The following is a 16,344-nucleotide window of genomic DNA, read 5'->3' as shown; positions in this document are numbered from 1 at the left end:
CTCACATCCCTCTGCTATGGTCCCTTCCTCCATCTTCAAAACCTGCGATGTTGTATCTTTCTGTGTCTTTCTTCCATAATAATATGTCCCTCTGATTCTCTCTTCTCCCACTTTCCCTCTTCCACTTTTAAAGACTGTCGTGATTACATTGGGGCACCCAGATATTCTAGGACAATCTCCCCATTTTAAGGTCAGCTAATGAGCAATCAATTTCATCTGCAATCTTAATTCCCTTTTTCCGTATAACCTAACATATTCACAAATTCCAGGATTAAGGCAAGGACATCTTTGGGGGTCATCATTCTGCCTACCACAATTGACTGCATTTTTAATTTTATTTTTTACTTAAAATCCAGCTTTCTAGCTTTTCTTAAACAAAGATCAGGCAAGACAAGGCCCAGATTCTGGCATTAGAGGGCCTGCATTACAGTATGACAACAGGCTTGACCCGAGTTGCTTCCTGGTTGCCCCAGCCTCCACTCTGCCTTATCATCTCCCTGACACCGATGCCGAGAGTAGGATGCCATTAATCACTGCATTCAGTTGTTGTTTTTCCCAGTAGGCTTGCTTCACTTACTTGCATTTGTGCCTGGCCATATTAGCCTTTGAGCCTGCAGCACCTCTTCTTAATTATTAGGAAACCTTAACTCTACCACTTTTATTGTCTGTCTACATCAGGAATATTACAGAGAAGTGTATGCTATTGATCACCATCCACATGTGATATAGGAGAGGGGAGCTCAGTGTTATAAGCCACCCAGGCAATGCACAGCAATGGAGAGCTAACTGCTGCTCTGGGCTGGTCCCCGTGGAGGGATGAATGAGTCAGATGTGTTCATAATAGTGAGCACTGCTAGCAATGTGACAGGGCTGGACTCCATGCTTTTCATTTTATTTCACTGAATCCTCACAACCACTCAATGGGGTCACCTTTTCTCATCCCCCTGTGGCAACTGTGGCACAGAGAAGTTGAGTAATCTGCCTAAGGTCACATAGCTGGAGTGAAACAGAGTTGGGATTCAAATAGGTTATGCTGACTCCAAGATGTGAGTCTTTGCTGCTATAGATTCTGTCTTTAGAAAGAGAAAATTGCCTGTGGTTTTAAATTCTTGAGGGGTTGAACTTGAGAAGAAAGGCTGGACCAGGAAGATTATTCTGCCAAGTCTCCAGAATGAACTTGAGTTCCTCTGAGATTCCACATTCACACAAGAGGCTACCAAAACAGGAACAAAGGCCCTCTGTCAGAGCGTGCTGCAGTTCAGGGGAATTCTGGCCCTGAAGTTGCCTAGGTGAAACTTCCTAACTCACAGCCCTGAAAGTCAGAGAGCAGAAGGCCCTTCTCAGAAGGCCTGAAACTCTACAGTAGATAACCATGAACCATGGGGTTGGGGTGGCAGAAACAGAAAAGCTTATTTGTGAGAATCTGGCATTTTTTGGCTAGTTGCACATTAAATTTAGAGCTGTAAACTGTAGAATCTCCTTGGTTTAAAGATACAGTGGGCCTTCCAGTTCCAGTAAGGGCAAGATAATGCAATACCCTGAGGAGGCCTCATCAGACAGCTGAAAATCAGCAGCCCCTGGGCTTGGGGAGCATAAGTGAGAGCTTCATGCTTGAATGTGCCCCACCTGAGTTACATGTGGGGCTTCTGTCTGTGGCAGATAGGGTTCTGATTTCTTGCTAAGTGCAAACAGAATCACCATTTGCCCGAACAAGTAAGGAGTAGGGAATTCTGCCTAACTGAAGCAGATGAGACATTGAAGGAGAAAAACAGACTAAGACATCAGCAAAACAAGGTGAGAGCTCTGTGATTAGGGTGCCCATACACTTCATTTGCCAGGAGTGGCCTGAAAGTATACCTGCTGTTCCAGCCTACTTCTACTTGCAGAAATGCCCTGGTTTGGCTGATCACATGTATGATCACCACCCTTTCCCTGCAACACACACAAAATGATATTCCACGAAAGCTTTTCACAATAAATCCTTGATATCAGATTATTTGTGTTTCTTTTATTCCTATCTCCAAAGAGATGTAGACAGAAAATTAATCAGATACGGAGAGGATCTGAAAGGAAGCTCCAGAAATTGTTTAGGGAAAGGCAATGAACTTGCAGCGTCTCTACGATATGCCAGCAACCTCCTTTATCAACAAAACACCAAGAGGGATGTTAAGTATTATAAGCCCCTTTTAAAGATGAGGAAACATAAAAAGGGGCTCAAGGTCAGATACACAGCTGATGGCACTGCTCGATTAGAATCTAAGCCCGGGTGCTCCCCACCTCCCAGCCGATGGCTCTTTTCATTACTCCAGGCTACCTCCTTTCTCCCCCTTGACATTGTTCGGACAAATTAAAGGGCAATGGTCTATGTTTCTGGAAGAGTTAGGGGTTTCTGGTTGTAAGCAGCAGAGCCCAACTCTGTCCAACCTGAGCAACAGGGTAACTTATTAGAAGGATACAGGGGCATTCACATACTCAAAAGGACTATTTTAAGAACTAGGCTTGTAACATGAGGAAGCCTAGCAGCTCCAAGGTCTCCACAGTGGGAGGAACTCAGGCTTCTTTCTTCAGGGACCCAGGCTGGAAGGCATAAAGGCTGGTGCTCATTTTCCTCCCTTATTTTACTCTTCTCCTCCACTACCCCCACATCCTATCTCCCAACTCAGCCTGACCCAGCCGAGCCTCGCAGCCTTATGTGGGTGTCACCCTCTTGCAGGATACTGTGGGGAAGAACTCAATGAGCCCACACCATTAACACAGCATTAGAATTGCTAAGCCTGTCTCCTTTTAATTAGAGAAAAATGTATGCAAACCAAGGATCATTATCTGAGAGCTCAAAGACAAAATATCCTGTTTTTCACAGCCTAATGAATATGGTTGGCAAGACCTGTTCTGGGTGAATATTAATGATTCACCTAGCACAGTTTCTATCCCTGGAAATGATCTTTTGGTGAAAAGAGTCTTTTGTCAGACAGATCTGGTTTCAAATCCCACATTCTACCTCTGATTATCTGTGAGGCCTTGGGCAAGCATTTGGTCTCCCCAAGCTTTTCTCTTCAATCTAAAATGGGTATATATAGTATAACTCTATCTTCTTCTCACAAAAAGGAGTTATAAGGGTTACATGGTACCCTTACATGTAAGGACCTAGCGTTCTTTCCCCCAAACACTTGAGGCCTCATGGAAGGGTTGATAGATTACATGCTTTCTGGATGTACCCACTTCTCCCCAAACCTACCCCAAACTCCTAACCCCTGCTGTTCTTGTTTTTTGAAAATCTTCAATTCGTCTTAGGGGCATGTATAGATTTCTTGGGTCCACAGCTCTTCCTTATAGAGAAGCAGCTGGAGGATGTCACATTTGCTTTTGTTGGCTGGAGGGTAAAATTGGTTTTGCTTTTTGTTCTTGTACCCCCCAGTTCCCCCCCACCCCGACCCTTCAGTTCTGCCTTACTCCAACTTGCCTGAGGAGGAGGGCAAGGTTTTTTGTCTTCTGTTAAGGTGAGAAGCCTGCCTTCCCCTCTCCTGCCCCCTGCCCCCCCCCCCCCCCCCCGCCCACCTTTGCTAGCACTTGGGGAATTTCCTTTCTTCGCAGGACAGGATTCTGGGTTCAGGCTGCCAAAGTCAAAAATAGGGCAGACAAGAAGGTGAGGCTTGACAGGAAGTCCAAATAAGCACTTCCTCCCTCCCACCTTTGAACTTCTGAGGTCCCTCAACTAAAACAGCAGAGTGACAAAGACAGAGAAAGGGGATTAAAAAAAATTTGTTTAAAGGAATGAAATCACCAGCTATGAGGAAGTGGAAAATATTGCTCCTGGTTGCCTTGCACAGAGCAGCTGGTTCATGATTTCCTCCTGCCTTATCCCAGGATGGGGGAGGTAAGAACTGTGTGTAGGCTGGGGTGGGAAGAAGCCCTTGGTGACCATCGAGACAGAGCAGAGTGTGGTCTGGAGAAGGCCACAATGGGGTTGCATGGGTCCCTTCCTCACCTACTACCTCCCACCCCCACAGCCTCTAGCAGTGCTGGTGAGGACCGGCCCTCCACATCCGGCATGGTCACATGGGAGGCCCCCACCCCATTCAGAGACAGCCTCCTGTGGTCTGTGCCTCAGTGTATGGCTGCCGCTGCATGTGGAGCTGCTCTGTCCAGCAGAGCAACCAGAACCCTTTCCTGCCTCTGCTCACATCCACTGGGTAGGTGGAGCCCTTTGCCATCCAGAAGGACCCCAGACCCGAGTGGTGTCTCCACTGCCTGCCTCTACGAATGGAGGAGAAAACTGTCCCCCAACTACCTTTGTTCCCTCAAAACAGGCAGATCCACACAGACCCTCCAGTTCCGACAGCAATTTACCTCAGCCTCCAGTGATAAATCCGAGCCATAAAAAGTTGGTGGAGGTCAGGCCGGGGTGAACGGGTGCAGGGACACTCTCTCCATTGCCACAGCATCCCAAGTTAATGTCCTCTGAGGGTCACATGCTACCATCTTTTCCTCTTTCTCCTAGTCAAGAGCCTAGTTCAAATCAAATCCAAATGAGCACTTCCTCCCACCCACCTTCTAACTTCTTAGGCCCCTCTCCTAAGAAGCTCAACATGTTGTCATGTATAAAGTCCCAACTTTCCATTCTCCCCTGGTCCCTAAGCAAGGACTTCCCATGCCCCGTCTCCCACCCCCCACAAAGAAGCTGCAACTCCCAAGTCTCTTCTAATGAGCTGTGTATGTTTCTCACCTCTAAAATTAGCTGTGAAGGAGGCCAGTTACTTCCCCTCCTGATCCTGCTGTGGGTTAGAGGAAAAGGGAGGGAGCTTCAAGTCTGGATGTGGTGGGGTCGGGGAGGGAAGGAGGGTCAGGTGACCTTCCAGGCTAGGCTGCAGTTTGCTGCTCCCACAACTGCTTTTTGTCCCTAAGTTGTAGCACTCTGACGTGTAGCTCCCTGCAAGTACGAGCATTGCTTTCTTGTGCACAGCCTCCACTACATGCACAGGTAAGTTTCCTGTCCCACCAGCCTCTCTCCCCGTGTACTAGCATAATGTTGTTCCTGTTATGATGGTTTGCCCCCTAACCTTGAGATACATATCACAAAGCCTAAGAAGGCCTCTGCTAACCTTTTAATTTGCTCCTTCATAAGTTCTGGGTTTCTCCACCAGGTTGGGGGAGAGAGAGAGATGGGAGAGCGCATCTCACCACGGGCCGCTCACTGCTTTAAGTCCCTGAGGCTTACCTCTTCCCACTTTCTGTTCTGCTTCATGCTTGAAGCCAATAGACCGATACTCTAAACTGAGCTGAGTTGGCCCTGGTCTTCATTGTCACGGCATCTCTATTGTCGTGGGCTGTCATCAGAGGCTGTTCTCATGATTGCCCCATTTACGAGGCTGGGTCAAGTGAGCTGGCCTGCACAGTGTCACACTGGTCCTTCTGGTCTCCTGAGCCTCTCTTGGGGGTTAACTGGCCCTGCCCCTGGAGCTTCTGGAACCCTTTAGCCAGGGACAGGGGATGTGAAACTTGTGAGTGCTAGGAAATCACCAGGGACCGGGGAAGAGGAAAGGCTCCCGGCCTGAGACAACAAGCTTCCCCTTGCATCACCTGCAGCACCTGCCCAGCTGCTCTTCTGAGGAACTGCCTGTGGGTCCATGGGGAGTGGGCACCAAGTGCCTGCCTCATGCAAGGTGCCCTTTTCTGAGCTTGTTCCGATTGACAGCCTCACTTGCCCTTCACAGGAGGCAGACCAATTGAGAGGAAAGGGTCCAGGCCCTGGAGAGTGATCTGGGCTTGAATCCTGACTCTACCATGAGCAATTTACGTAACATCATAGAGCCTCAAGGTGGCAAATGACAAAAGATAGGTGATCTGGCCTTAGGTAAACTTTGGACTAGATCCAGCTGCACAACCTACGTGGTGGGTGCAAAGTAACATCACCTATCTGAGCCTCAATTTTGTCTTGTGTAAAGAAGGAATAATAAGAGTGCCAATAATTAAGACAGCCAGAACAAAGTTCTTATTAGCACACTCCCTTGTACATAGGAAGGATTCAAGGCACTGCATCCTTTATGATTCTCATTGTCATCATTATTGTCATCCAGGTTTCCTTTTGGTGGCCGGTCAGTACAGAGATCAAACCCTGGACCTTGGTGTCATCAGCACCACATTCTAAGCAACTGAGCTAATCATTCAGCTCTATCATCCAGATTATATCTATCTTCTAAATGAGTTTCATAGATTATCCTCTTGGCCACATTTATTGGATAATTCTTCCAAAGGAGCCTAATATTATGTTATATTGTATATTTTCATTCCAACTTCTGCTTTTATGTAGTTTTTTTCTTCTCCTGAGTCTGGGTGAGCATCATTTAAAAAAAAAAATTACTTCTCCTTTTAAGGATGATCTAGAATGTTCCTTTCTAGAGGTGCTGTGTGTTTTGAGAGAGAGAAAGAGACAGATTGACTAATTTGTTGATTGAGGTCCCGAGTTCCCTCCCATCTACTCCATCCCCCAGGACTCTGCATCAATCCCAGTTAATTCCATGACATCCTCTTTGATTACCGTACTTAGAAGTGATTTCTCTCCCTCCCTTTCTTTCAGATGGTTTCTTATCATTTGCTGTTGTGCTGGTGATTTGAAAGGTGAAGTGACCTCTCTTGCTTGTGGCAGAGCTTTTGAACAACAGAGCCTTGCTCTATAGAGCATGATCGGTTATCAAGAGCTCTTAGGTACCAGACCTGTAAGGAGCACTTGGCCTAGACTACCTCAGCTGATGTCCCCAGTACCCTCTGAGTTGAGGCTAATACCGGCTCACATTTATGGATCACTTCCCAGGTGCTGGGCCTAGGACTAAATGCTACCTTATTTAAGCTCACAACTAGCTAGTGAGGCAGGTGTACTACACTGGTGACGGGCTCCTTAGATTGTGTATAAGATGGAAACTGCATGGCCAAAGTTACCCTTGAAAAGCCTTTGGGAAGGCACCACTTCAGGGGCCAACAGAGCATCACTCAGTAAGGGCAACAGAACTAGTTCTTTCCTCAAGCATTGGAACAGATGGCTGCATGTGTTTGTGTGTGTATGTGTGTGTGTGTGTGTGCGTGGAGCACTAGATAAAGTAGCTAATTGTGTTTATAGGCTGCCATATTGCACAAATGTATTTGCTTTTAGACACTGGACTTGCCCTCTGCTAGCAAACTGCTCAGTCTATAGACATGCACAGGGTCTGAGATGGGCTAAAAAAAAAATCAGATTCCCATCTCCTCTCTCCATGGAACTTTCTCTTTGACTAGAATATATGGAGGAATCAACAGTGAATAGAATATATGGCACCATCAATACAGTTGTTAATTTTTAAAAAAAAATTTTCCGTTTAAGTTTTTCTAGTTGAATGAATGTAGGTTACATGTGTATATGAGGCAATTCTCTGTTTTCCTGTTTTACAATTATGGAAACTGAGATTCCCAGATTTCGAGTCCTTGCCTAAGGTTGCACAGCACAGAAATGGTCACATTGGAAATTGAGCCTGGGCCTGCCCAGTGCAGCACCACATTCAACCCTGGGTGCCTGACTCACTCACTCACCAAGGACCTTCTCACACTAATGGGAAAGAGACAGCTGAAGGGATCCCAGTTTTTGATAGAGACTCCTGACTGGGAGGGGAAGATGGTTGGAAAGCAGTAAATGGCCAGGCTCCTTTCCCTAGCATTTCACTGATGTGAGAAATTGTCTTTATTTTAGGTCAACCGTCAAAATAGATGTTCATCTGCAAAGACCTAGCCGAGCAGAACTGTGGTGTAGACATATAGGTGCCAGGAGGTTTAATGGAGAAATCTTTTGACTCACATTGGAGTTTAACTCCCTTTCATTACCCCTCTCACTGGACTAGGGTGCCTGGAACCAGCGGGGAATTACCAACCCTGTCGCTGTCTCTGCACTTCAAGCCCCCAGAGATGAGCTTCCTTGTTTACTTATTTAGAGCCCAGCAGAGGAAGTGGTAAAGGAAACTAGCTGAGTCGTTTTCTGAGAAGAGACCATATTTGTTCGCAGAGGAAGCCGTTGCTTTCTGGGATCTGGCTACCCCAGAAAAGACATCTGCTGCACCGAGGCTGTTTCAGAGGGTAGCTGGGAGTTGGAAGAGCCACAGACACCACCAAACTCTGGATTTGGGCTTTTTTGTCCATGGGTGCAGCACCCACACTCAGCTTGTGAGCTTCCTCCTGGGAGAGCAGCCATGGCCCTGAGGAATGTGCCCTTTCGCTCAGAGGTACTGACCTGGGACTCCGACAGCCTTGCTGACTATTTCAAGAAGGTGAGTCCTGTCTTTTTTTAGTGGTCAGGCTGGTAGTGCCCTTTGTGGGCTGAGCAGAGGCTTGAAGATGGAAAATCTGGGCAAAACACAAGAGGTGTAAAAGATAACAATGGAACTACCAACCCCGCGGCAACCTTACTGGTTGCGTGAGTGCCGTGTAGATCACTGAGTTTTCCTGGCTATGACCTCTAGAGAGAAAGGTGGGACGGGGAGCCCCCAGATAGGTATGTGTCTATGATGTACAAGCATCTGAATTTGGTGCTCTTTAGGCACTGTCCTGTTTAACGCTCTCCACTATCTTGTGAGGTCAATATTCTTGTCCCCTTGACTCAGCTGCAAAACGGCTCAGGGAAATTAAATGGCTCAAAGCCCCAGAGACTACATATGATAGAGGCAGGATTCAAGTCACACCTGTCTGGTTTCAAAACCCATGCTCAGAGATGCAGAAAACTGCTATAACCGCTGAGATCGAGGTTACTTACTACAAAGGGGAGACGCAGGGTTCTGGGGTAGGACAAAGAATAACCAGCACAGGAGAGATGGAGAGAGGGCTATGGTGAACATGCTAGATATGGCGTCTGTGCAGTCATTGCTCATGACCCTGACAGAGGGGTCCTCAAGCTCTTACCTGGGACAGTCTCATTGGAGCTCTATGAGAGTCTTGTGAGGCAGGCCAGAAAACTGGTATGAGGCCCAGGCTATAGCTAGGGAAACTGAAGCCCCTAGAGGGGAAGGGAATTATCCAAGCAAGGTCTGAGGCCAAGCTTGTGGCAGAGCTGGGACCAGAGTGTTGCTGTCCTGTCTTCCAGGCTTGGAGGACATGCTGGTGAGGACCACATATCTGCTTGGCCCGATCTCAACCACATGACTCAGTTAGAGACCCTCTACTCCGGTCCATGGGATCAGATGCCTTGTGAGGGACATCTGAGCTTCTAACACCCCCATCCCTGCAAGCTGGCATCAAATTTGGTTGATATTCTAGACTGCCATAAGCATGAGATTATAATACTAAAACCTTAGCAGTCATCTAATTCAACTCCCTGTTCTGGAGAAACTGAGACCCAGAAGGATGAAGTAAGCTCCCTAGGACACGTAGCCAAGCCTGGTGTCTACATAGTCACAAGGTATTTACAGTCACAGCTGCTCTTGAGGAAAATGTGAACATGGTAAACCAGGTGTGGTTCAGAAGAGGCACAGCCACAGATCCTGTTAACTGCCACTTTTTGTGCATTTTGTTTCTGTTACTTTCCCTCCACAAAGTCATAATAAACTTTGGTGTCAGCATTGTGGGTGCAATAATCGTTGGACTACTGACTTTTGAAGGATGTTTCTAAATACGTTTCTTAAATATAGATCAAATATGTTAGGGCAACAAGGTGAAATTTGCCAAGATGGAATAAAGTGGCATGTTACCTCAATAAAGAAAGGAGAAAGGAATGGAGAATTATGGAGGGAACGCCTGGGGACAGGCTGAGAGGTACAGACAGGCCCCGTCTGCAAGAGTGACAAGGAGAATTACACAATCCAGTTGAACAATAGAGGAATCCACGGGTGAAGTTCCCATTAGTGCAGGAAGATGGACGACAGGTCAGGGGTGGATCAAGGAGTCATCTCTCTGCCTGAGTTGGGGGAAGGGAGGGTTTTCTTCTGAGAGATCCCAGACCCCAGAGAAAAATCCACAGCACTGGGACAGGTTCCCCTTCCTGGCATAGAAGGACTGAGGGCAGGAAAGAGGAGGCTGAGGGCAATCTGTGATCCTAGAAGTCTTGGCCCCCCACAGACTTGGATAGAGACCCTTCAGATGCTGAGCAACTCAGTCCCCCAGAGAGAAAATTCCAAGTTAATCGACCACGGAGCCATTTGGGGACGGCTGTTAGCGATTGAATGTGCCATTTGAAGGATTGATCGCAGGTGCAATTTCTATGGAAGCAGTGGAGTCAGGGCCACCTAGGAGACACCTCCCCACCCAGCCCTGGAGTCAGACACACCTTGGTTTGAATCCCAGCTCTGTCACCTTTTCTAGCTTTGTGGCCTTTCTTTAATTACTTCACCTCTCTGTGCCTTGGCATCCTTATCAGTAAATAAAGATGCTAACAGTAACTAACCGAACAAGATGTTGTGAGGATTAAAGGAAATAATGTGTGCAAGACGTTCAGCAGACAGAGGGGGCCTAATGAATGTTCACTCTTCCCTTCCTCCTGATCTGTTAACTGGCTCCTAGCTGGGGATGCCCATGCAAACTATCAGGCCTTGTGTTTTATTGTCTCAAATATATGCTCCTCATCCTGTGTCTGGCATGTAAGCTCCTGAGGACTGAGACCACATTTTGCATTTCTTTAACCCCTCCAAATCTTTTTGCCTTGGCAGGAGAGCATCCTTGGGCCATGCAATGGAGAGGCCCTGGCTCAGAGCAATGAGTTCTAATCCCAGCTGCGTTCCCAAGTCACTGTTTGACCTTCGCCAGTCCCTTCCCCTCTGTGGGCTTCAGTGGTCCTATCTACAAAGCCAGGCAACTGCTCTAGACCACAGTATCTACCAAAGCTGGATGCTCATAAGAATCATCTAGGGTGCTTGTTAAAAATGCAGATTTTAGGTGCCCAGGCCCCAATTTTACTGTAGCAGAATCAAATGTTGAGGTCTCAGTCTGCAGGGCTGTCTGTCAATCTAGAGTCAAAGTCAGCACTGTGAAAAATTGGAGATTCATCTGATAATGACAGTTAAAATGATGACTTAAAGGCAGTTGACTATTCCGAGAACCATTTACACCCCACTGCATATAGATAAAAGGAGGCCAGCGTTCCGCAGATGTGCTTGCTTTTGACGTGGACCTCTAAATCAGCTTTCTGAGTGTGATATTCATTCCACTCTTCCAAGCCAAGAGGTTACGATTGTATTTACTTTTCAGATTTGTTGGCCATAAAGTAAGAATGTGATTTTAAATTTGCCCCCAAAGAAGGCTGCCACAAACTGTGAGCCCACACTTGGGGGAAGAACCTAGGATTCTCAAGGACCAATATTTAACCTTAAATACTTCACCCCAAAACATCAAACTTAGAGATATCTCAATTGCGAATGATTATGGTATTGAGGACAAGGTGAAATGGGCGTTTCATGTTATTGTTGGTTGGTTTAGAAAAATCAACAAGACCCTAAGAATGGTTTGTTCCTGTTGATACTATACAACTCTATTCTGAAAATCTGACTTAAACAATGTATCCTAAATAGGAAGAAAAAAAAAATTACGCAAAAGGTATCCGATGATGTTCTATGTTTTGGTCCAGATGGTGTATTCAGCTGTAACTGAATTGTAGCTGTCTGTTCCCTTTACTTACTGTATGTAAGTTGTACTGTTATGAAAATGAAAACATTCCTGGCAGAGACATGAAAGCCTTGTTCTCAAGCCTGATTGTCACCTCTGTCACCTACAACCCATGGAACATCATGCACGTTACCTGACTCTCTGTGCCTCCCCTTCCCCATCTGCAAAATGTGAGGATTAAATGACTTGAGATTGGTATAATTACTTAGAATGGTGTCTGCCATATAGAAAGCATTCAATAATTATTAGCAGTTTTTATTATCATTATTGGAACAGCAGTTTGGTAAACAACCTAAATGCTTAGCAATAAGAGAGTGATTAGTGTTGTAGCTATTAAAATAATATTTACAAAAAGTTTGCAATAACACTAGGCAGTGCTTATATTATCACTTTAGGTAATTTAAGAGAAAAACATCAGGATGACATATAAATTATATGAATGAAATAAATGAATATAAATTACAACTTCAATTACGTTTAGAAATGTGCTGGGCAAAAATCATTGAAAGAAACATCACAGTGCTCACTGAGGTTGTCTTTGGGTGGTGAGACAATGAATGGGATTTATTTTCTTCTTTCAGCTCTTCTCTACTTTCCTAAGGAGCACGTGGCCAGTCCTCTGTGTGCCTTGAAGACAGTCTCTTTCTGGAGGGGTTGGCCCCAGAGCCTTTGAGAGAGGCAATTTCTCCTTTTCAGGCAGTCCCAAGGGCGTAGTGAAACAGGGCTGAGGTGGGGACAGGGCTTCTCTGTAGACAGGGGAGGGAAGGAGGGAACCTGGCTAGCCACAAGTACCACAAATTGCTAAGTTTCTGGGGCCGGCAAGGAAGGGAAACCAGCGGCATGAGCCTATTACTGAGAACATTTTCCTCTTCTCTTTGCAGCTGAGCTACAGGGACTGTGAGAAGGCAGTGAAGAAGTACCACATAGACGGGGCTCGGTTTTTGGTAAGCTCTGGCCAGTTTGACACATTGAAACCAAAGATATTCTGTCTTTCTCCTAATGGCTGCAAGGCCAACTCATCTACCCTGTCTTTGGAGATGCCCATAGTCAATGCCTCTTTTCAAGATCCCCATGCGACCATGTGTCTTATTCAGAGGTTTGGGACGGTCCCCTCTCACTACCTTGTGGGATCCTCCCATCCAAAATCCCTCTCAGATCTTTTGCTGATACTGAGATACTTTCTAAATTCAAAGTATAAGGAGATATCCAAGTATAGTAAAAATAAACAAACAAACAAACAAACAAACAAATAAATAAATAAATACATACATACATACATAAATACCTTGAAATCTATTCAAATGACATCCATACTTTGAGACACCCAAGGGGAAAAGAAAGACCATATGAAAGAATGGAAGACCTTCTATTTCTCTCTCTGGTGCACCTACTCATGGAGTGAAATAAAGGGTGGAATCACCCTCATTATTTCAATTACTTTCCTCTTTCTCACTACTAAATTTATGCAATTGATTCTGTGTCAAACATACATGCGTTATGGTTCTCTCCGCTGTATTAAAATTCAAAAAACTGTAAGTGTAAGACCAAGGTGCAGGTGTGTATTAAGGACCAAACTATTAAAGGGAAAGGAATGCAGCTTTAATGGTGGAGACAGAGGCACTGGGTTGTGGTTGGGGAGGTGCTCTGAGCATTCCCCCTGAAATACCACCTTTGTCTATGGGTTAAGAGAGACCCCATCTGCACCAATTCATCCCTTCTGGATACTTTGCTTCACTCTTTAAAAAAGAAGTGGAAACAAGTCTCCAAGGGTCTCATGGGGGTAGATGTGCCCAATTTGAATTCAGAGTGAAAATGGCAAGCAAAGTTGTGTCTCCCTGGAAGTCATAGTCAGTAAAGAAACTTGACCATGAGACCTTAGGGCAGTTGGAAGAAACCAGAGAGGTCACATTCTTCAGCTTGCCACCCAGCACACCAGCTCATTTTTTATATGATCCCTGCCAGCATCTGCTGGAATTCCCTCAGGGATGGTAAGCTCACTACCACTCATAGTCATTCACTCCATTCTGGGCAGCTCTGAAATCTCATGCTGAGACTAAACCTGTACTCCTATTGATCTACGTTTTGTTTTCAGGTGCCACGTAAGACATGTTTATTCACTGTTCCACCTAAATCATTCATTCATTCACCCATTCACTTACTTGACAAGCATTTTCCTGAGCTCCCTTTATATACTGGATATGCCATGTGCTGGGAATAGAGAAATGATTAAGATGTAATTCCTGCCTTCCAGAAACTTGTTTTATATATAGCAGAAAGGCATCTTCAGGAAGGCTTTCAACCACCTTATTTGCATATGAGGAAACATGTGCAGAGCTGTGATATAATTTGTCCTAAGTCACAGACCTAGTAATTGGACTAAAGCATACATTTAATTTAGTCTAATACTATATGATTTTTTATTTTCTTCTTTCAGCTCTTCTCTACTTTCCTAAGGGCTTATTGCCAGCCCTTTGTATGCCTTGAAGGCAGTATCCTTCTGGAGGGGTTGGCCCCAGAGCCTTAGAGCTTTGAGTCAACAGAATTCCTGGAGCTTTGTTGTTGCTATTCCTGCAAATTACTGCTAAAACTGAATATTTCATTCTGGGGCCCTTAGCACTGAGAACAGGGACTTATTACAGTTGAGTGGATAGGGAGAAAGACATCTTTGAGGATGTCCTGGGAAACCTTCGGCAAACACTCGCCTTCCTGAGCCTCTCTTTGCTCCCTCCTCTGTTGACTGAGTATGTTGGACTGGGTCTTGGTGGGTGACAGCCCCTCACAGCTCTGTAATTCCCCTCAACACTTTCCATGTCAATATTGGGTGTGATAAGACAGGGTTGTTTTCTTGGTTGAGAGATGGTTTCCAGGCATCTATGTCTCCTCTGTTCCACTCTCTGGGACCTATCAGTCCCTCAGAGAATGGGGCACATTCTGCTCACTGTGTGAAAAGGAGGAAGTGGAAAGAGGGGCCCTAGAAGCCAGGAGAGCAGGGAGCAGAACCCAGCACCTGCCCCAGCAACTGGGTTATGTAAAGGCAGCTTCTGCTAGAACCCATCCTCCACCCCAGGTGCTCTGGGTACAAATTCGGACTCCTGGTCTAAGCTTTACTCATCTATCACTCCTTCCAGCTCTATAATACCCAGGGCCATTCTGCTATTGAAGGCAAGTGTAGAAATCCCTAGTTATTTTTCCTTCCTTCCTCTCTCCCTCCCTCCCTTCCTCCCTCCCTTTCTTCTTTCCTCCTTTTCTTCCTTCCATCTTTTCCTTTCTTTCTTTTCCTTTCATTCTTCTTCAGAGAAGGAGTTAGTAGTTTCCTTGAATTTGTCTTGCTGTCATTTGTGTTTTCCACTGAGAAGCATAGAGCCTTGTCTGGTGGAAAATGAGGGTGCTATGTTTCCAGAAGGTGTAAGAAGAGGAGGAAATGTGCTTGAGATCTGTGTCAATTCGACAGGCATGTGGCTGCATGTCACAGAAACCTGACCACAGTGGCTTAACTCAAAAAGGGTTGGTCTTTCTCAAGTAGTAAGAAATGTACAGGTGGGGCTGGTAAGCTGCTGAAGGAAGTCATCAAGAATCTAGGCTCCATCTAGCCTATGGAAGGATCCTGTGCTTTCTGTCCTAACAGCTTTGAATAGAACACCCTTCCTCTAGACATCATATCTCCATTGCAGGCAGGAGGGAGTGGGGAAGGGCAAAGAGTAAAATGTGCATGGTAAATGGTGAAGACACCCCAACCCTTTGTTTCAGGAAAGTAGTAACTTTTCCGGAAGCTTCATCCAATAGACTTCAAGTTATAGGTCACTAGTTACATCTGAGTCATGTTACCTCTGCCATCTGCAAGGGAGTCTAGGGAGTTAAATATTTTGAACAAGCATGTTTACTGCCCTTAACAAAATCTAAGACCTGTCAGTAAGAAAGAAAGGGAAAGTGGATATTGGGTAGGCAAACAGCAGTGTCTGCCACATTGCCTCTCCAGGCAGAGTGTGGATGTGTGCTTTTTTTTCTCTGTACCCCTCTTTTGGACAACCTCAGCATGCAATCATATTCCCTAAAAGCCACAAATCTAACTTTAAAATAATTGTATGGGTAACCCAGAGTTTGCTGAGGGTTTTTGAAAGAGGTGAAGGAGAGGGTTACATCCCACAGCAAAACTCTCCAAAAATCAACATCTCTCATCTTTTCTCACAGTTCTTGTCCCTGTTCTAAATATCTTTCTCTCTCCTAACATTCTGCTCCTGTGTCTCCAGCTATGCTCATATCCATCTTCTCCTCCACACTTCTCCTGAAATTTCCTCAGTTTATGTCCGCCTCTCAGAACAACAGAAGCTGGTGGCCAGCTGCCCAGTGCTCAGCTCTAGTCCCTGTGGCAGCCCTCAGGAAGCCTTCAACTCATCATGTCACACTCTGAACAGGTCTTAATACTCCCCCTAAGAGTAGGGTAGTTCTGGAAGAAGGAGACTCTGTTGCTCAGTGATGTTAAAAAGAGAGAGCAAGAGTTAGAGCAAGTTAAGAAGCCTGGCCAAAGCCTATTCTCTAAAGACTCTTGGATGACTTTCTTCACCTGTCCCAACCCTGCCTCAGGTGATCTGATAAAGGGGTTGGGTCAGAGACTGCTCCCAAGAGCTGGATCAGATGAATCCAATCAGTACATTGCTAAGATGCCTCAGCCCCAGCTCCTATACCAGCTGAGCTCAAAGGGAAGAGTGCCCAGCTCTTCTGAAAGGGCAGCAAACAACCTGA

At 45.8% G+C, this 16,344-nt stretch overlaps 1 protein-coding gene across 1 annotated transcript in view; it reads left to right on the top strand.

Annotated features, from left to right (window-relative positions):
- Positions 1-8,207: 8,207 nt before the first annotated feature.
- LCP2 (lymphocyte cytosolic protein 2) overlaps positions 8,208-16,344 on the top strand; it is a 45,743-nt gene continuing 37,606 nt past the window's right edge. Inside the window, exons 1-2 of the mRNA XM_063088102.1 lie at positions 8,208-8,285; positions 12,486-12,548. Coding sequence (XP_062944172.1) covers positions 8,208-8,285; positions 12,486-12,548 — 141 coding nt within the window. The remainder of the gene's footprint in view (positions 8,286-12,485; positions 12,549-16,344) is intronic.

The sequence above is a fragment of the Cynocephalus volans genome, chromosome 2 (genome assembly GCF_027409185.1).
Source record: "Cynocephalus volans isolate mCynVol1 chromosome 2, mCynVol1.pri, whole genome shotgun sequence".
Lineage (NCBI taxonomy): Eukaryota > Metazoa > Chordata > Mammalia > Dermoptera > Cynocephalidae > Cynocephalus > Cynocephalus volans.
Note: the sequence above shows the minus strand (reverse complement) of the source record. Positions and strands in the feature narration are given on the sequence as shown.